The sequence below is a fragment of the Quercus robur genome, chromosome 2 (assembly GCF_932294415.1).
Source record: "Quercus robur chromosome 2, dhQueRobu3.1, whole genome shotgun sequence".
Lineage (NCBI taxonomy): Eukaryota > Viridiplantae > Streptophyta > Magnoliopsida > Fagales > Fagaceae > Quercus > Quercus robur.
The window spans coordinates 94,746,565-94,768,338 of record NC_065535.1 but is presented as its reverse complement, the minus strand read 5'-3'; the positions used below and the strand labels follow the sequence as shown (position 1 = coordinate 94,768,338).

At 35.1% G+C, this 21,774-nt stretch overlaps 1 protein-coding gene and 3 pseudogenes across 7 annotated transcripts; 3 read left to right on the top strand and 1 right to left on the bottom strand.

Annotated features, from left to right (window-relative positions):
• Positions 1-1,364: 1,364 nt before the first annotated feature.
• Positions 1,365-4,988, bottom strand: LOC126715978 (UPF0481 protein At3g47200-like). Of its 7 annotated transcripts, none has more exons than XM_050416869.1 (5): positions 4,698-4,988; positions 4,375-4,464; positions 3,265-3,925; positions 2,870-3,095; positions 1,365-1,614 (listed from the first exon to the last, which is right to left on the bottom strand). In XM_050416869.1, exons 3-5 carry the CDS (start codon positions 3,799-3,801, stop codon positions 1,610-1,612), a joined length of 768 nt encoding a protein of 255 aa, XP_050272826.1. In that variant the 5' UTR covers positions 3,802-3,925; positions 4,375-4,464; positions 4,698-4,988; the 3' UTR covers positions 1,365-1,609. The 7 variants fall into 7 exon arrangements, with proteins under 7 accessions (XP_050272826.1, XP_050272824.1, XP_050272825.1 ...); XM_050416867.1 differs by having other exon boundaries at positions 3,265-3,910; XM_050416868.1 differs by having other exon boundaries at positions 3,265-3,867.
• A 3,372-nt stretch (positions 4,989-8,360) lies between these two features.
• LOC126715991 (protein DMP3-like) lies at positions 8,361-9,469 on the top strand (annotated as a pseudogene).
• Positions 9,470-12,242: 2,773 nt separating this feature from the next.
• LOC126715987 (protein DMP3-like) lies at positions 12,243-13,395 on the top strand (annotated as a pseudogene).
• Positions 13,396-16,806: 3,411 nt separating this feature from the next.
• LOC126705720 (probable sodium/metabolite cotransporter BASS1, chloroplastic) lies at positions 16,807-20,950 on the top strand (annotated as a pseudogene).
• Positions 20,951-21,774: the final 824 nt, after the last annotated feature.

Sequence of the window (21,774 nt, the reverse complement as noted above, 5' to 3'; positions counted from 1 at the left end):
TAAATGTTGAGGCGTTGCCATTTGTGATTTGCATATTTGGAGTTGGAGGTTCGAATGCTTGACAAGTAGCAGCTACTTGTCAAGCACTGGAACCTCCAAATACGGCAAGTGGCAAAGTATATATATTATCATATTAGCATCACTCTTGAAAAATTTTGCTACTTGTCAATGTCAAGTACGGGAAGCTCCAAATATGCCAAATGGTACATTGCTAGACTCTCAATTCTACTTAATTTATATGAGTGATGGTAGAGATACTAAAATTTTTACTATATTAAACTTACAAACCGATGACGTGTTACTAGTCATTAAAAGGTAATTCATATATTTATTTAATTATTTTTTGAAGTGACATCGATCACAGTGCTTGCTTGACATGCTTTCCTCTTTATATCTATCCACCAAAAGATTTGTTTCATCCACCAAAAGATTTGTTTCAACCCATTTATCAAGTAGAATGGCATTTTCATTCTCAATCCTTCTTAACCTCTTTTGGAATATTTTAGCTTGATTTTGCCAATTCTCTAAAAATATATAAACTCATTCCATACCAAAAAATTAATATTTGGCCTGCACGCATAATTAATAAACTCCATACACATGAACTAAGTGTCAATTAGTTGAGTTTTATAACTCAACTAATTGACACTTTCTAGTGTTTCAAATGTAAACATCTGGCGTTTAAACCTCCGCTCCTCTTATAACTATCCAATTATCAAAAAAGAAGAGAAAAAAAAAAAAAAAAAAAAAAAAAAAAAAAACCCTATGTTTATGACATTTACATTAAACCCTAACTCATAAAGGGATATAAACTTATTCCATACTAAAAAAAAATCAATATTTGGCCTGCACGCATAATTAATAAACCCCATACACATGAACTAAGATGCATCAAGCCCAAAAACCAATAACTAATCACAAAGTTGGGGAAAGGCTGTTGAAGAATACCTAAGATAATGTTTCTTCTTAGATTATTTGAAGAATTAATGTTGCTAATAACATTAGGAATAGAATTTTGTGTTGAAATTGGAGAGTGGTCGTGTCTTAGTAAGCATAAAAAACTTAAGAAAAAAGAAAAAACATAGGAAAAAGAAACTAAAAAAATGTACACCCCTTTATATTTTTTATTTTTTCCCAAATAATATCGTGCTTCTTAAATTTTCATATATTTTAGTAAAACTATTTAGACATGATGTTGCTTAAATATTTTTCAACAAGGGTTGGAATTGCTAAAAATAGTTGTCTGATTAAAAATATTTTGTTATTAAAAAAAAAAAAAGGCAAATCGAAAAAAAAATAAATAAATACTGTCATGACGGTTGTAAAAATCTGAGAAAAAGATATCATTTCAAAGGAGACTTGAATAAAATTAAAAGCTACTATATATAAAATTTCGAATGAATTATCTGTGCAGCATTGGCAGTTATGAAGTTTATATGGAGACCTTATTCATTACATTCTGATCATAATCTTAAAAGAAAACCATATTCATGAAACTTGTTTACAACTCAAGCATTATTATCAACAAAATCCAGTAAGTTCCAATCAATTCAATAGGACAGTTCCTGCTAAATGGCTCCATTGGTTTCAACCATCACTGCCACTCTGTTCATCCTGCAAACAGAATGAGAATGTAAAAGAAACTGAATTAAGATCTGTACAGTTAAGATTTTGGTTAGTGGCATAACCGCACATGTGAATAACTAGCAAAGCTAAGCTAATGTATAATGAAACAGGTTAGTAGACGACCAAGTCACATCTTTAATTGCTTCAAAACATAAACAATGTTAGACAGTTAGACATCTTTCATGAAATTGATACATCAAACCACTAAGAATACCTGAGCAAAAATGCAAGAAAGTATGAAGCTTTAAAAAAAAATAATGTCCCTATACACTACCCATCATTGAGTCAACAATCAGCAAATCGGTACAGATTTACAGGCATGAGAGGCCACATTTCAGAATGTATAGATTGATTCATTCCTCACAGTGTCACAAATTGAACTAGAAGTCTAGAACACATTTTCAGATCATTATAAAGCAAATCATCAAATGGCTATACAAAATGGCTATACCAAACTTTCAAATCATTATAAAGATGTTTTTGCTTCCACTAATTAAAGGGGAGCAGGAGCGGGAGCAGGAGCGAGAGAGGGACAGCAAGAGGTACAGGGACATGGGGTGGGAGAGGAAGAGGATTTATGAGCTGTGAAATCTGCTTTATCTACAATCTGGACGAGGGATAAACTGACGGAGAAACTGGATGATGGCAACGCTTAATATCATCCAACCTAAGTAGCCAATGTTGCTGAGAACAAGGATAAACAGAACTCTGAACCACTTTGACCGATAAAAACGATTGACAGCTTCAATTTTCTCAGTTATGCAGCAGTCATCTATGTCAAACTCAAGGTGTTTACTGAGACTATTAAGAAGATTCACCACTTCCTCATTGCCACCCTTCACTTGTTTGATAATCCCAGCCTCACGAAGAATATCGATATCTTCTATCGTGTCCACTAAGCTATCCAAGAGAATTGCAAGACAGGAAAAACATGGAGCTGGATATCTGTCGCTCTGTTCATAAGCTATCAAGTTCCTCAACAAAGGGCCAGTACTATCATCGATGAATAGAGTGGGAATCTTCAACTTTCCACTTTTAAACTCCATACCAAGAGGGTTACCAGATTTTTTGCGGAAACGAACACCAGCATGTTTTAGTGATGTGGCATTATGTACCCAACCCTTGCCAGGAAGTTTATCATATTTTTTCCATTCTTTAACCCCTTTTACTGGTGAGGGTTGTTTTTTGTGATCCCTAGAAATGAAAGTAGAATGAAACAAAGCCAAAAGATGTGGATACTTGCCTTTTGTTTCAAGTATATCTGTTTTCAATTTGTCCTTCCCAGGTCTCAACGGTTCAAAAAATTGGAGAGCAAGCATGTTCAGAGTAGCTTCTCGCTCGATGATAGTAAGCTCAAATATTTTCTGCAGCACGAACATAGGAAGCTGGTTCTCAAGCATAAGCAAATCATGAGCAATTGTTGGCAACATCCAACGCGTTTCAAAAATGGGCTCCTCCATATCTTTTCCCTTAAAAGAGAGAAGAAAAAAAATCAATTCATATAGTATAACTTCGCATGGGTCTATTGAGTTCTAAAAGATAATAAAACAGACAAACCATATCTAAACATAGCTGATTATCAAAATAAAGAATAAAAAAAAATCTAAACATAGCTTGATGCTGCATTCCTAAAATTACCTGGTAACTCTGCAAGAGCTCTACAATGAAGCAGCCGTCGAGGGTCATCATCTTGACAAAATCATGACTATTTATATTCTCAAAATCCTCCAAATAGCATTCTCTGGTTTTTCCCTCCAATTCTTTCATGGCATTTTCAAGACTTTGTTCACCAGTAAGCCCTCTTATTTTCTGTAAGAGGCGATTGTAAAACCGCAACTTTTGAGCTTCCATGAATCTCAACCCTGGTTCATCATGATGAAATGGACCAATGGAAACAACCTTGGGGTTGTAAGCTCTTTCGTCAACTTCACGAACATGTGCAGGAACCTTGAATATTAAACATTTAAGAGGCTCTTTGGCCACTGCATTAGTAGGAGTTTCTCCTTCGCTATCTTGCACACTTGCTTCAGTTATACTTTCACTTCCTTCTTGACTGGATGCAATTGACAGCCCTTCAATAATGGTTCCTTCTTGACTGGATGGACTTGACAGCCCATCAATAATGGTTTCTTCAACAATATCCTGTACCGCTCGTTCCATATCTTTTAACAGCATTTTTGCCTTTTGGTGCTTATTGAGTACAAAAATGCGGCAACTTGCACAGTAGCTGTCCTCTGTACTCTTTTGATGAATAAGAGATCTTATAAACACAAATCCAAACACCCTATAGCAACAAACACTAGAATTCAAATAGAAAATATGAACACTAAGCAAAAATATTACTAATCGTATGTGAAAGGCTAATTAAGATCTTTTGCAGTCTAATCTCTACATGCTTAATTTTTTTTTTTTTTTTTTTTTTTTTTTTTGACAAAACGATAGAAATATATTTCTTATTTTTAAGTGGTTAATCTTTTTCCTAGTTTTGGCCCCCAAAATTTTAATTCGGTCCCATCCCTTTATCAACAGTATTGAATCTATTGATACAATTACAAAACCGTATAGGGCTCAACAGTATAGGGTTCAATTTTCTGAAATAATGCTACAATTACAAAACCGTACATACTTTCGTCCAACAAAATCTGTAAGAAGAGAGACTATAGAAGAAATAAAAGATGTGAATGCATGCATTACTATTTTTGTGTGTACTCTAATAAGTATTACTGTTTACTAAATATATATACCTACCTGAAGAATGGCTGAAGTCAAATGGATTAAGGAGCTTCCCTCTGGATAGACCACCAAATGTTGTTAATTCTTGAAGGCAATTTCTCTACACTAGAAGAGTGGAATAATTGTTGAAGGGAAGAAAAGTTTGAGAATCAATGGAATGGCGGATGATTTGCAATGCCATGAAAAAACCCAAAACAAATCATTGAAAGTACCATGAAAAAAGATGCACAAACAAATCAAACAAAACCCACAAACAAATCAAATGAAACCGAAACAAACCCACAAATAAAAAAATCAAATAAAACCAATACAAAAACCTGAAGTTGAGAGAAACAAACCTGAAATTGCCGAGACAGTGAGGGCAGGGGTTGTGGTGAGTTGCGGCTAGGAAGAGAGACACGGAGAGAAGTGGGTATAGTGGGGTTGGGGTTGGGTTTGTGATTGTGTGTTTGAATGGGTCGGTGGTGGCCGGTGGAGTGGAGATGGAGAAGGGAAATGGATCGAGAGCGAGAGTTTTTTTCAATTTAGAGTTTTTTTCAATTTAGGTTTGTGGGTATTGAGCTTTGTTTAGACGCTGACGTGAGGTTGAGAGCTTCTTCTTTCTTCTTTCTTTCTTTCTTTTTTTTTTTTTTTTTTTTTTGAGAAGGCGGGAAGCTTTTTTTGAAAGGTCTGTGAGTATTGGGTTTTGTTTAGTGGTCATTCTACCGTATCCCCTCAAAAAAAGAGGGGGTATGGTATCCCCTAAATTTGAACCCTTCATTTAGTATTATTTTAATCTTGATCGTTGATGTAATTTCAATGCGTTTTGGTTACCGGCTAAACAAGTTTTATATATAAACCAAAAATTAAAACATTTATCAAACTTTTCTCCTCTCACGTTTGCTTCTCTACCTTTGCTTTGTTTCAGTTTGCCTTTCTAAACAAAACCCTCAAATCACAGCTAAAACCATACAAGAACAAAACAACCGCACACCCACAACCTCAAACCAGCGGCGCTTCTTCTCATCCAATCCAACTCGTTGACATTGCTCTCTAATTTCGTCTCTTCCAATCCATCCTCAAATTGGCAGTGCACTTATATCCAATCCAACTCGGCGGCGCTTCAACTCTTCCCGTACGACTCAACGGCGCTTCTTTTCTGCCATTCTAAATCAGCGGAACCATCCACTATCTTCAGGTTCTCTCTTTACATATGATTAACGCTGATTTGGGTTTATATTATTTCTCTAAACTTTGTGGGTTTATGCAATTATTGTTTTGTTTGAGTTTCGATTCTTATATATTTGACAAATTAATCTTTACACTAAAGGGCTCGATAGTCCACCATTGATTGCCTGGATCACTACTGCCATGCGAAACGAAATTGTAATAAGGTTGCCAATGCTTTGGTAAAGAAATCTTGGGTTGGGCTAGAACTTCAGGTTTGGGTTGAAGACTTACCTGGGGACATTATCCCCCTTGTTCTATTTGATGTTCATAGTTTTCTTATGTTTTAATAAAAGCATCGGTCTGTCTCACAGACTGATTTCTAAAAAAAAAAATAATAATAATAATCTTTAGTAGCTGATTTTGTCCAATTTTAAGTTTTTTCTTTAAATGCAAGTATCTTCTTCTCAAACCAAAAAAAAAAAAAAAAAAAAAAAACATTTTGATGTTTCTAATTAATGGAGATATTTATAATTTGAACTTCCCCTCCCGTTAAAATATTATCTAACCAATTTGGTTAAACTCTCCAACACTTGTGTAAAAAAGCGAGTTGCAAGTTGTGAAAATTTTCGTAATTTTTTTGTGATATCTCTCTGGCGATTTACATTTGATATTCACGAATGAACACTCTTTTTAAAGGAAATTGAAATATCTACACTCAGACCAACATTCACTTTGATAGGACCATCGAATTTATGGGTCAAACTTGGCTAGATATTGCATTTTGCTATAAAACTTCTAGATTTGGCTTAATTTGACTATTATAACCAGTTGTTTTTCCGACTCAAATTTGATTTTTCTCGATTTTCTTGTCTATTCGAAGAAAAAATATATTATTTTAGGTAGAGAGTGTAAAAGGGGTAGTGACACCGACAAACCAAATTAGAGTCCTATCCAAGCATTAAATAGAGATCAAATGAAATCTTAAACGTACAGTTTAATCTCGTTTTATATGGAATTATGATTAACAAAACTGAGGGAAACACTAATATTTGGCTTACCGGGTTGGATTTGGCAGGGGAAGAAGGTTTATGTATCATACATTAATACATACACCTGTTATATATCAGCAATATTTAAAGATTTTGTGTTGTTTAGATACTTCAAGTAAGCATTGAGCCAAAAAATAAAATATAATTACGAAACTGTATATAGTATATACATGCCAGTGCCATCCAGCTTTAATTAAGAATACCCGAATCCTAGTACCACAAACTAAAACTTTTCAAGCTCATCTAGATTTAAGAATGACTTAACTTGAGAGAAGTGATAATCTTTCGTATAGTATAATACCTTTTTTTTTAAACCGTATAGTATATTACTTTATTCCTCCAGCCCCAAGAAAAAACAAATTTTATATATCCATACGAATATAATGGAGCCTGCAACTTTGGAATCGTTTACCAATTTTTTTTAAAAAAAAAGAAAAAGAAAAAAAAAAGTGAAAGCCCGATTATATTATTCTGACATGTTGATGAATAAAAAATTATCACTTCGAAAAAGAATTCTGGGCTTCCCCAAAGTTTTGTATTAGTTGTGATTTGTGTATACACTACGGTTGTGTTTGGTTCGTGTAAAAGCATTTTCGGAAAATATTCCATTTTCTGGAAATGCTATTTTCCGGAAAGGAAAATGTTTTCATATGTTTGGTTGCATTTCAAAAAATTTTCCGAAAAATATTTTCTGGTGTTTGGAAAAGAAGAAGGAAAAGACAAACCTAGAAAAACAATGACAAAACCCAGAAAAAAAAAAAATCATCAACGATTGATGCTCTACTGGCTAGTTCGACGAGGGGCGAGATCGCGATCGACTGGGTTCGACGGCGCGGTGCTTCGCGATCGGCGTGAAGGCGAGATCGCAATCGATGGCGCGATCTCGCGAAGCACCGCGTCGATCGACGTTTCGCGAGATCACGATCGGCGCGGTGCTTCTCGAGATCGCGATCTCGGATCGTGATCGACGGCGCGGTCGTCGAACTGGAGCTCGCGAGATCGACTGGTGCGTGCGATTGGCGCGGACTGGAGCTCGGGGTTCGCTGGCGATCGTCGGACTGGACTGGAGCTCGCCTTCCTCTCGCGTGCTCGCTCTCTCTCTCTCTCTCTCTCTCTAGAATTCATTTGAAGTGAAAAAGGAACGAAAATTCATTTCCATAATCAAAGCCTTTTTTTTTTTTATCAACAGAAATCAATTTCTGGAAAATTCTATTTTCCGGACCAACCAAACACCCGCATTTCCGGAAAAGTATTTCCGGAAGTGATTTTCACCCAAAACAAACACACCCTACACCTTTTTTTGACGGAGAATACATTACACCTTTATTAATTGTATGGGTTGAAAAAGAGAATATCCAAACCAATTATGTTGCAACTCCTCTCTCACACACACATATATACTAGCCTTTGAGCACATTTTCCAATCACGAAAAAAATCTAAGAGCGTAATGAGAGTATTATGTGTGGTGAAATAATTTTTCAGAGGCTAGTCATGATTAACAATTATCTTCTAGCTTGTCATATATTTTCTCTTTCTACTTTTATTTCTTTTATTAAATAGATATTTTTCTCAAAAAGAATAAGAGATTTTCTCAAATTATCATATTATCCGAACAAAAAAAAAAAAAAAATCCCTCTTTTTAGATGTGGAAAATGAGATTGAATTAATAATTAATGACTGCATATTTATGAATACCTTAAATAAACCATCGCCACTCATTCTTGATAACGTGAATATTCCAAGTTTCCAACCCTTCCCTACCAAATCCATCAAACTCAAAATCTATCTATATTTGTGTCCCCAAGAACCCCACAACCATTTCTAGCTACTCCCCTTCTCCAAAACTCTCAAAAAAAATTCCTTAATTCACCTTCTCTCATCACACACCAAACTACATCTAGATCGATATTGATCAAGAAGTCACATCATCAGCACCACCACCACACCATCATCAGCTATAAGGAAAAAAAAGGTTTGTAACAATTGTGACAATCTCATCAAATTGAAAATCTCATATCATCATTGCCACCAAAATAACCATTATCTATTTTGAAACCCAAAATGGCTACACCTACAATTAGATCAAGAACTACCGTGCCCACCAAGGAACCATCAATAAAGGCCACCGCGGCCGCCACCCCCAATGTTGACCAAGACGCCCTAAACCCCCCACTACAACGCCAACCATCTAAACAACAACGAGCAACACAAAGCCTAACAAGCACGGTAGCCAACCTACTCCCCACGGGGACCCTTCTAGCATTTCAACTTCTCATGCCAGTTTTCACACAAAATGGATCATGTGACTCCGCCACACGCGCCATGACGCTCGTCCTCCTCGCCCTCCTCGCCCTCTCATGCTTCCTCGCTTCCTTCACTGACAGTGTCAAGGCCTCGGATGGACAAGTCTACTATGGCCTTGCCACCTCCAAAGGGTTGTGGCTGTTTGATTGTCCAGCCTTACTTTTAAAGCCTCGGCAGCAGCTGATGTAAATAAGAAAAGAGAGTTTCGTGATTGGCTTCATGCTGTTTATCTGTATTGGTGTTTGGTGCTGTGGCTTTGAGAGATAAGAATGTTGTGCAATGCTTTTACCCAACGCCTGGGAAGGAGACTCAAGAGGTTCTAAACATTGTTCCAATTGGTATTGGGATCATTTGCAGCTTGTTGTTTACAGTAATTCCCACCACAAGGCATGGCATTGGTTACCCTGTTACACCTGGCAAATAATTCTTCATTTTTTTTCTATAATTATTTTTATTTTCTTGACCATTTTAATTTTGTATACTTGCTTTAGTTGGAAGAAAGTGTAAGAGATACGATTACTTTGTTTCATTAACAACAATAATTATTAGTTCAACTAATTGAATTTTGTATTCTTGTCCTTGTTTTATATATATTTGTCATTCATAAGTTTGGCTGACTTTGAGTTACTTTGTTTATGGTCAACTAGGAACGTGGGGGAAAAGAAATCATTAAATTGCATTTTGCCTGTAACAAATAAAAAATCAGCCAACTGTTCCACAAGGAAATTATCAATCAAAATAATGAGATGATACACCTCCAAATTAATCGGGTCAAATGTTGTCTACAACACACATTTCCATTTTTTAAAATGATAAATTAATTAGTTCCCACTAGCCGGTTCAATTTATTATTTAATGAGCCACTTGTTAATTTTTTACTAGTGAAATCTTTCTTAATGCATTTCTTGCTACAATTAACAATGTTTAAAGATATAGCATTAAAATAGTTTTTTTGTGATTGGAGTAACAGCACTTTCATTTGAATTCACTTCTGACATCACTTTTATTATGCACCAATTACATCAGACTATATCAGTAAGCGTGAAGAAAATAAAATTGATGTCCTCAAAACTTCTTGAAATATTTTTGTTTGAATCATTGGAAGAAGCTGAAGACTAATAAGAGGGATGCATTATCAAGCAGTGCAAGAAAGGGGTCATTCTTATCCAACCCCACATGAAGAAGCAGTTTCTGTAGCTTCAATGGCAACAGAATCTAGTGACAAAGAATCTCAAGGCACAAGCTTTGGCAGTACTACTGATTCCCAATACAATCCTAGTGATGTAGAAACCGATAGTACAAGCTCTAGTGGTACTGATGATTCAAACAACAACGTGGCACATAGCGTCTGGTTAGTGATGCCTTTTGGCTCACTAATGCCCAGCCTTAGTACCTTCATGAAGGTCATGACTTAATTGTTGCAGCCACACCTAGGGGTTTGTGTGGTTGTATCCTTTGATGATATCCTCATCTACAGTAAAGCCTGAGAGAACATTTGCATACTGCATTTGACAAAAATGTTAGTTTGAACTTTGAAGTGCTGAGAAAACAAATATTCTATGCTAATTTGTAGAAGTGTATACTTGCAACCAATAGGGTAGGCTTCATGGGCTATGTGATCTATGATTTATGGATTCATATGGATAAGGCCAAAACTATCCTTAAATGGCTTAAACCACATAGTGTGCAGGAAGTAAGGAGCTTTCATGGTTTAGCTATTTTCTATGGAAGATTTATCAAAGGCTTAGTACTATAACATCAACCCTGATTGATTGTTTTAAAAGAGATTATTCTGAATGGACTGATGTAGCTAGCAAGAGTTTCAAGGACCTAAAACAAGCCTTGACTATAGCTCCCATATTGGTTGTTCCACGTTTTGAAAAGGTCTGTGAGTTTGACTGTGATGCAAGTGGAGTTGGCATAAGGTGACTGTTAATGTTAGGTCAGGATAGTATATCTCTAGCCTATTTCTATGAGAAGTTGAATGGTCTTATGGCTCGAATATTGGACCTATGACCTAGAGTTTAATGTGCAAGCCATTAAGCACGGGGAATATTATTTAGCCTACAAATGAGTTTTTATTTTTTATTTTTTTTAATACAGATCCCTAGGCCTTGAAATTTGAATGGTTGCTTTCTTGCAACAATTCAAATTTTCAATTAGGCACAATGTTAGGGTGCATACTAAAGTTGTAGAACATAATGGTGTGCCTTTTAAATTTAATGCATTCACAAGTGGTAGGATTTGATTTCTTTAAGAACAGCTATAGGCATATAACAAATATTGGAAGATCTTGCAAATATTGATTGAATGACATAAACTGCTTCTCTTGAGCTACTTGTATAAATGATCTTGAACAGTGACCTGTTATAATAGACTCATTTGATAGTAATTCACCATCTAAATTCTAACGCACCTTGTCTGATATTATTAGATGGTATCCCTTTTCTCAAATGTAAAAGGAATTTTGTATAGAAAAAGAAAAAAAAGTCAAATTTATATGCTATAGATATCCTATCATAAAAGATTTAGGAATGCTCTTATGCATACCTGCCAATAAACATAATTATTTCTATCAAAATGCAGCGGAACGGATTGAGATTGGCCACGATTCATCAACAATGAGGTCAAGGATCTCACTCAAGAATTTTAATCTTAACTAAGTGAATTTAACTTTGATACCAATTGAAAGAATCGGTTTAGACTCCAAAACAGTTATGCAGTGGATCAATTCACCAATTAATTCAATCATGTGATCTCAATTAAAAACAATGGAGCAATGAAACTAGTAAGTCACCAAAGCTATAAAGCATGTAAGGAAGGAAATAAACAAAGTTAAAAACCAATAAAAAAACACATATCCAAAAGAATGACCACTACAACTTAAACTAAAGAAATCCACTATATGGAAAGAAGTTTACAATCTAGTAAATCATTTATGCCCAAACTCTAGTGACTTGCTATAGCTCTAGAATCTCGAATCTCTAAACCTTACGATACATGGACGCTTTCATAAATGATGTATCCAAATTCATAACTAGAATTTTTGTTTGATTCCAAAATTTTCTTGAATGTATATATTTTTTAAAACAATGACGCATTGGACTCTGTGATTTTATTCTCGATCAGCTTGAAACCAGCAACTCCCTCTTGTGAATTTAACTGTGAATTCATGGGTTTTTTGAAAATTTAGGTTATACACCTGGTGGGATATTAGAGGATGGATATTCCCTTTTTCAAATGTAAAAGGAATTTTGTAAATAAATAAATAAAAAGCAAAATTTATATACATGTACATCATTATCATATTACTTATCACAAAACGTCACGCTGACATTACTTATCACAAAAAGCCACCTTTCAAGTCACGAAAGTAACCACTCTTCTAATTCCTTAACGCCAAATAGCCTTTCTCATTTCATCACATCTCACATTTCTCTTCCTCCACCTTCATCATTCACCAAAAACTCTCATTTCACTTCTACAATCCACCTTGCCACCACCACAAAAATCACCACCTCTAGTCAAATTTTCCAAAAATTTAGTACACAAAGCTTTAACTTTTGTAAGGATCAATCTTCATTCGTGGCAAACTCCTCTTGGCGGAAAACACTTGTTATCGCATCAAGATCCAACCTTCAATCTTAAATACCCACTTTATCATTCAGCCTCGCCCATTTTTTCCAAAACCCAAAAAATGTCTAATCTTAGGCCAAGATCCACACCCACCACAAAGCCACCGTCCACACCCAAAACCCCCAACACAACCACCAATACAGATCCTGATGACACCCCAAAGCCCCAACTCCAACGCCAACAATCTCTCTCACAAAGAGCAATCTCCCAAACCTTATCAACCACAGCCACCTTAGCCAACCTTTTACCCACAGGAACCCTCATGGCTTTCTAACTCCTCATACCAGTGTTCACACAAAACGGCACATGTGACTCAGCCACATGCCCCATGACACTCGTCCTCTTAGTCATCCTAGCTCTCTCTTGCTTGTTTCACAGACACAATCAAGGCCTCAGATGGACAAGTCTACCATGGCCTTGCCACTTTCAAAGGGCTTTGGCTGTTTGACTATCCCGGCACTGAAACTCAAGGCTTGCCTGATCTGAGTAAGTACAGTATAAAGTTCATTGATGTGGCTCATGCTGCGTTAACTGTGCTTGTGTTTGGTGCTGTGGCTCTGAGAGATAGGAATGTTGTGAGGTGCTTTTATCCAACGCCAGGACATGAGGCTCAGGAGGTTTTGGACATTGTGCCTGTTGGTGTTGGCCTAATTTGCAGCATGTTGTTTGTGGTTTTCCCAACTAGAAGGCATGGCATTGGGTACCCCGTCACACCGGGCAAATAAATTGATCATTTGTTGCTTGCTTTTTTTGTTTGATGGGTCATGGGTGTCATTATTTTTCATGATCTCCCTTCCCTTTGTTATTTTGCTTTAACTTTTTTTTCTTTTTCTTTTTTGGATTGAAAGATTGTAAGTTTGAATTGGGAGCATAATAAATTAGAAGAAATTTCAGTCATTTTATTTTTATTTTATGAAATCTGCCTCTGTATTGTCCATAGTCATAGTCTCCGAATTGTCCATTTGTGGTTGAAAAAAAATATTGATTAAAAAAAACAAAAACAAAACAAAAGAAGAGAGAGAAAAAATTCAGTGTAACTTGTCTTGCTATGGGCCCGCCTAAGGCATGCTCTGTCCTTCTCTATTGACTTTGTTTTATATAACATAACCACCGCACGTCTTGTGAATTGTGGGGAACAAAATTCGAGGTTGAAGTTTTTAAAAATGAGTTATATATATATATATATATATATATATATTTTTTTTTTTTAAAATTATTCTAAAGTAGAATTTTTATTATATATATATAAAAAACTTTATTATATATATATATATATTTTTTAATAATAGATAAAATATATATGATACATTAAAAATAAGTGTAAATATAATAGGTAACCAACTAAAATGAGGTAGATATTCATATATCATTGTTATAAAAAAAAAAAAAAAAAAGATATTCATATGTCATTTTACATTAAAAATAAGTGTGTATCTGTCTTGTAGGGGTAAAGTTCCCAAATCAAACAATGGGTCTTGGGCCCCATACAGAGTCCAGCCCCGTCCGAGGAGAAAGTGGGGCGCCAAAAAGACTTCCAGCCCACCTCTTATGAGCCCAAACTTATTTAAAAGGTGGTGCCAAGAGGAATGTCTCCTCGGACGTGCCAAATATGGACCAAAGATGCATCCTACTAGCAATAAGGAATCACTCCAACGAATATTGGTAGCAAGGACGAGCCTCACAAGCCCGGGAAAAGGAAGAGAGTATAGGATGTCAAGGGAGAGATTACAGCTGCCGCATTAAATGCAGGGAAGCTACTTTTCTGGCCACATTAATGTGGAGAGGACAGGCGAACAGTGTTACCTTGGCCACTACAACTCACAGAAAGGTAGAGGAGATGTCCGATGGGACGGACACTCAAGTGAAGGTCTAGATGATCAACAAGTGTAAAGTTCTGATGACCTCAAAGAGGCTATATAAGAGAAGGGAATCCCCATGAAGAAGGGATCGACAAAAAAAGAGGAAGAAAGAACAGAAGAGAGAGAGAAAGACTATAGCCTTTGATCAGGAACAGAAGTGCACCCACACGTCTCCTCGGACCGAGCATCCAGTGGACATGAAGGAGATATTCTTACGTTTAATCGTTGCATGGCCCAAAATTAACTAACACTCACTTCGTTAGGGCCTAGTTCTATAACCCGCTCTCTACAAATTCATTGTCTAGGGCTCTTTAGGCCAGAATCACCGACCTGCTGGGCCTGGGCCCCAAAAATTGACCCTACAAGTATCATAGAATGACTATTTTATCTTATCAAAATTATTAATTTTAGAGAATATATTTCACAACATTTTCATAATATTTTTACAACAAATTTTAATTAACAGATTATTACAGGTTTTTAATTTAAATCTGCTATTAGAATTATTTTTTTGCCTACTAATAATAACAAATAACAATTTATCATATAGAATTTGTTGTAAAAATGTTATAATCATAACATTTTTTTTTTAAAAAAAATTTAGTCCATTTCAATTAAAATGGTTTGAACATATTGTACCTATTAAGCCCCTTATCAAATTGATATATATAGCATAGTTATCAAAAGTGTACCAATCCGATAGTTGTACTCGGCCCAACTCAAGGCGTCAGAGTTGATTTCATTGAGTGACAAGTGGAACAAAGACCTGCCCAAACTCAACCCATAGACACTCATACATATATCAATTCTTTTTCAAGATCCAAATGTTAAATTTATGAAGCCAATGGAGTTACAATCCGATGGCACCCTCTCTTCTTTTTCTCTCCTTTGTCGTGGGTTTGATCATGGAGTCATGCTTCTCACCCCACCCCCAAAGAAGTGTAATTTATATAACATATATAAGTTGAGTTTTACACGTGGGCTTATGGGTCTTTGTGCTTAATTTGTTTTTGATTAATTGTTCAAATTTCCAATTTATTTTTCGTAAAAATAAATTCACCAGAGAAATTATTTACTCCCACCTTTTTTGTTGTAAGTAAATATTATGAAACATGACATCTTATTTTCCCATCATCTTCTCTTCTCTTTCATTCATTTACTTTCTCTTCCCCTATATTTTACCAATCAAATTAAACTCTACGTTTCTTTCAATTTTTTTTTTTTTTCTTTCTCCCCTCCATTTCGTCAAAATATTTTAACTCAAATTTTGAAATAAATAATGTTTTTAAAAAAAAAAATTTCAAAATTTATTAAGTCATAAATTATGATTTAAGCAACATCACATCATCATTTTGTCTTATTTATATAATTTTTATTAGGGTTTTATTAACGTATATTTTAGAACATTCATTAATAAAATATTTTTAAAAACTTTTTATGAAAAAAATAAAAAAAATAAACTAAAATTTTTAACAATTTTTTTAATCTTTTATAAATAAATTCATAAAATTAATGACTAATATATACTCTAACAGGGTAAGGAGTAAACATTAACCAAATCCATTTTATTATCAACTAATTACAACATTTCATAGTACGCAGTATCATTTTGCATTACATTGCATGGACTTCTGTCCGTTCTTTGGAATATTGTAATTGTTACTATAAGCCTTTGTTAATCTGAACAGTTTCAGGAAATTAATTAAATGGGAATACGTTATTGAATTGAATATTTAATTGGGAGATAAGTCAGCCAACATATTTTCTGCATATAGTTCCATAAATACTAATGCCTAAACTCTTTTGCTTGTTTTCCTTAAGGCTGCATTTGCATTTAAGGAAATATGTCTAGTGATACAAAATTTTCCACTACTGCTGACATGTTATGATTGTTGCTTAATAACAGTGATATTAGTGGTGGAGAGTCATGTGAAACTGGTGTCACACCAATCCCAACTTGCCACCTTAACAAGTTGTAAAAATATTTGTCCCCAGGATTTACTCATTTAAAAAAGTTAAAAAGGACTTGAAGAATAGTTACTAGTATAAATTGCTTGATATGAATTTTAACAGTATATGATGTGTTTGAGCTATGAGGATTTGCTCTGACAAAAACACTTGTGATGTTATAGATTTGGAATAAAATCTTATACCAAAAAATTTCAAATCCATATATTAGTAAAGCTTAAATCCATCCGTGAATTTCATCAACAGAAAAATTTGTCATTTAAACTAAAAATCAAAATGCAAATCGATCACTTCAAATGCCTCCATCTAAATGAAACCTTAGATCATTGCATAATCAGATTAAATTTTTTTTAAGTGCTCATATATTCTTATTGATGGCTTTCATTGATTTCTTAAGGAGTGTCAAGATTTTAATGAAGCACTAGCTTGATGTCTGTTCTTGAATATGATTTTCCAGTTTCTGAGTTTGTTGCTTTGACCTTTTGTTCAGATATTGTTCGGTTGTGTTGCTCAGTATACAATTATGCCAGCCTCTGCATTTGCTATTAGTAAAATCTTGGGGCTTTCACCTTCTCTTTCAGTTGGTTTAATATTGCTTGGTTGTTGCCCTGGAGGTACCGCCTCCAACGTGGTATGATTACCTTTATTTCCATTACATTGTTCTTTTTCTCAACTTATATACTGAAATTTGTATGCAAAGCTGTTTTACAGAGTCATTTATGCCCTAATTAGGAAGATGTGTTTTAACTACTTTCTAATGATCATTCTCTTTAGATTCTAGCACATTCCAAGAGGTAGAATTTGAGGCAGGAGAAACTTGATAGCCCTTATGGGACTTACTTCCCAGTTAGGAATGTTATGTAGCTAACCATAGATTCATTAAGAAAGTCAATGCAAATCCTTTACATCTCCAAGACTGGTCGTTCAGATAGAGATATAGAGGGCAAATGGTCATGAGATGAAAAGATATTGGCCAGTCTTTTTATATTGATTTTTTTTTTTTTTTTAAAAGGGCCTGCCATGGTTGTGGAATTAGCAATTTTCCACTATAAAAAACGTATTTACTGTTAGGCTGAGTACCTGCTGGTTGTCTGTTTCCTGTATTTTCTTTATGGAGTACTTTAAAGAGCATTGGGCCCTACAATGAAAGCCTGGGTCTCACAACTCTAGAACACTCACCAGATATAATAAAATTTAGGTCTTCAGGAGGTGAATTGTTAGCCAATAGCCCAATCAAATGGTTGAGAGTAGTATTAGCAAACGATTCGGCACAAAAGAGCCCTTGTCCATGCATATTATGGGCTTTAAGCTCTCCCTATCATTTAACAAAAGCTCCTGAGGCTTGATCATGCTCCAACTCATACAAGAATCACAAACTTCCATGATTACTATATTAACCCCACCTCATAATCTTATTCAACAAGAGTCTTCTGCATCTATATTAAGAGTACCAACCTGTTTTTTGTTATTTTTCATGGCTCATTTTCAAGTAGATATATTCTTTTACAAATGGGCTTTTAATAAAATTTAAACCATAGCATCAGGCATTGTGTTAGGGTCACCTTCAGCTACTATAGAAGTATACAGATATCTGTATAATTATGAGTATAAAATCAAGCTGTTAGAGTTCTACAAGATTGTAAACTTTATCGTTGGGAATAACATTTGCCATTTGAAGAAGTTTACTGATGTTTGTACCCATGCTTTTAAGGTATGGACCACAATTTCAACTTTTAGCCCAACTAATGCTTGTTCCAAATGTTTGGGATCGTCTAGTCCTTTCTATGTCCTTAATTTCCTGTAGGTTTCCAATGTTAAGTTCAATGGATGGTGGGGAAATAATACTATATATTGTGACAAACACATGCATCACAAGGAAAATTGATGTTTATCGTTATCCCATTTGTTTACCGAGTATTAATGTCATAAAGCGGCAAAGCATTCCTGTGATAGAACTGATATTAATCTTAAAATTTTTTGAATTTATGAATACTTTTCTTCACAGTTCTAAACATAGGGTAGCAAAGCTTCTATTATGGATCTCAAATTATAGTGGGCTTACATGTATCTGACTTGATGGATACACGTCTCTGTCAATTCTTCTTGGGAGTGCATGTTTAGCTAGGTATCTTACAAATAGAAGCAGAGTGGAAACTAAAGATGTATTTTCAAGTGGCTTTTATATCTAAACAACTAAAATACTTTTTCCCCCTTTTGCTCAATCTTGAGCATATGTTATGTAGTGGAATATGATATCCTTTCCCACAGTTAGTTTATATTGTTTCTGAACTTCCTATATTTTGAGTATGATGTCGATCTGAAACATATCACTCCTTGCTGGTATCAAATATAGATTTCTTAAAGTCTATATTTGATAGGTAACATCTGGTCCAGGCAGGAAACTTAGGTAGAGTTGCCATACTTATTTGTCCGAATCCCAATTTAAATTGGAATTATGTTGAACAATTAACCTCTTTCTTTTAGAGAGCAAGATCTGACAATTTTCTCGAACAAGTAGAGTGGTGAGCTCAGTTTGATGCTTTGATAGCTTGCAATCATTGGGATGGTTATAATTGATACAAGTTCATTTTAAAAGACTTAAATCCACTACATTACTTGATTTTATTTTAGTAGTAGCCCCCCCCCCCCCCCCCCCCCCCCCCCGGCTTTCAAGATCTAGATACTTAGAAGCTTGACAAACTGATTGTAGTGTTGTTGAAGCCAAATGAATTGAGAATCCATTATAATTTGGTAATTCAGTTAAATGGATGGGGATTTTATTTCTAATTGATATGGAAAGTTAAATAAATTACGTCTAGAACGCAAGGTCTTCACTTTTATGAGATTCCAATTTACTTCTGTTTGTGTATTGTTTCAGGTGACCTTGATTGCTCGAGGGGATGTTCCATTGTCTATTATCGTGACAGCGTGCACTACTCTTGGAGCAGTGCTTCTGACTCCTTCTTGACAAAGATACTATCAGAAACTTTAGTTCCTGTAGATGCTATTAAACTTTCCATCAGCACCCTGCAGGTGAACTGAAATCTAAATAAGCTTCAATTATATAAAATCATGTATGGATGACATAGTGGTCTTTATTCATCCTGTCTAGGTGGTGGTTGCACCTATTCTGTTAGGTGCTTATATACAGAGTGCATTTCCTGCGGTTGTGAAAATTGTGACACCTTTCGCCCCACTTTTTGCTGTTTTGGCTTCATCATTACTCGCATGCAGGTTTTGGTTTTTTACACTTAACCAGTTGTCTTGAAAATACTTCGTTTTAGATGTGATCCCTCTGATGCATGTAACCATGCTTTTTCGGGGGGCAGTGTATTTTCAGAAAATATTGTTCTGCTCAATTCAATGGTTGGTGCATCATTGACATCTGATCTCTCTCCACTACGCCAAGCTCAAGCAATATTATCTGGTGAACTGGGGGTTGTAATGCTTGCTGTGGCATTATTACATTATGTTGGTTTCTTTGTGGGGTAAGTGTTACCCTTCATTTGGTGACTTTAATCTGTTAATGTACACTTCGTTCGTCAATATGATAGTGATGCATATATTTGTTTCAGTCAGTAACAAGTGCAGGTCTGATTAGTTTTTTTGAGCTTTGTGTGTGTGTGTTTTCTTGGCATAACATATGGTTTGCTTCATGTTCATGTTAACTATAGTTTCATTGAGTACAAAAATGTCTCAGGAAAAAACCCACTATTTAATGAATTTGAGTACTCCAATTTACTAAAACCAAATAGTCTAGACTTGCGATATATCCCTGTGAAGTGCAACATCATTGCAATAAAATGCAAAGTTTAATTAGATTCATGTTATATCTCTATCCTTTTCTTCATATGTGCATTTCTTATTTGCCATTAAATATATGATGCAAGATATAGATGGTGTTTTTGACTACCATAGAGGTTCATAAATTCGGCTAATATAGATAACTTAAAATTATTATTTATCATGTAAAATTTGTGTTAGTGTTAACCACCTTTGGTTGCTTCAATGGTGATAGCATACAATTGATGGGGCTTTTAACTGCAGGTATATATCGGCAGCTATTTGTGGGTTTAAAGAACCCCAACGGCAATCAATATCAATTGAGGTATATGCAATAGAATATCAAACCGGTTGCATTTAAAATTCTTGCTTTTGTTCCCTGCTCAAGATTTATAATTTTAAATGTCACAATATTTTCCTTGTGTTCTTTTATGGAACAATTTTTTAAACTTCATTTCAAGTCTTCAGTTTTTTTTTTTAAAGATCAGAATGGAATGTCTAAGTCTAATGAAAAAAATTGTAATTAAGCAATGCCTCCAGTGTATCTGTAATGGCAATAGCTTATGGTAATACCAATCAATAATTTTCATTGATTGACACTTCCTTGCAGGTTGGCATGCAAAATTCTTCCTTAGGTGTGGTTTTAGCAACCTCCCATTTTTCCTCGCCAATGGTTGTGGTACCTCCAGCTGTGTCTGCTGTGATAATGAATGTGATGGGTAGCAGTTTGGGTTTCCTTTGGAGATACAAGAACCCCTCAGATTCTGAAAGTAGTCCTAAAATTGATGATAAGTGACTATGAGACTCCTTTTGAGTGTACTCCATTGGAATTGTTAAAAGCTTAAGTTTACTCATCAATTAAAAGTGTGTATACAAGATGGCAAAACTTTGATACAATTCCTTAGATGTTTCCAATTAAGTTTAACTGTGTGGTTGTATTGACTTTTATGCCACACAAATAGTGTTATTTTTGCCAAGGACAATTAACCACATAGCTTGTTAGCAAAACACATGGTTAAATTTAATTAGGAAACTTAACATACAATCTTAAGGAGTTATATCTAAGTTTTTTCCAAAATTTTACCTTAATCCTCCCACAACTCAAAGTAGGAAGTGCTCCTTAAAATTTCAGCGGCTTATTATGAAACTAGGCTGTGGCCTGGATAAAAACATGGATGATACTGGGAGCCTCTTAGTGAATGCTAATTGCTAAGCCCATTTTTCTCATAAGGGCTAAACAATGAGAGCTCATAAATACCCAAAATGTCTCATTCCTTGGTTAAGGGATTAATTCCCCATTCATCAGAGGAAAAACAAGTGATTAATTCGTAAGGGTGTGTTTGGAATAGAGCGGAGGGAGACGATAGGAGAGTCGGGGGAAAAGTGACTAATGTACTAACATTACTATATATCGGTTTCCTTTCATTCTATGCTCTTTTTCTCTATCTCCATCCAAACATCTGGTAAAATTCCGTCTTTTTGAGGTGATCTTCTGAAGTCCATATTCTTGGCTAAGCATTTATCCAAGTTCAAGTTGGGAGGTCAGCCTGAAAGCAACTTGATGAATGGTCCACATATTTGTATAGGATTGTAGGGATTTATTTTTAAATCTCTACTATCACATGCCCTTTTCATGACTGGAACGAAACTTTCATGAGGCATCTTA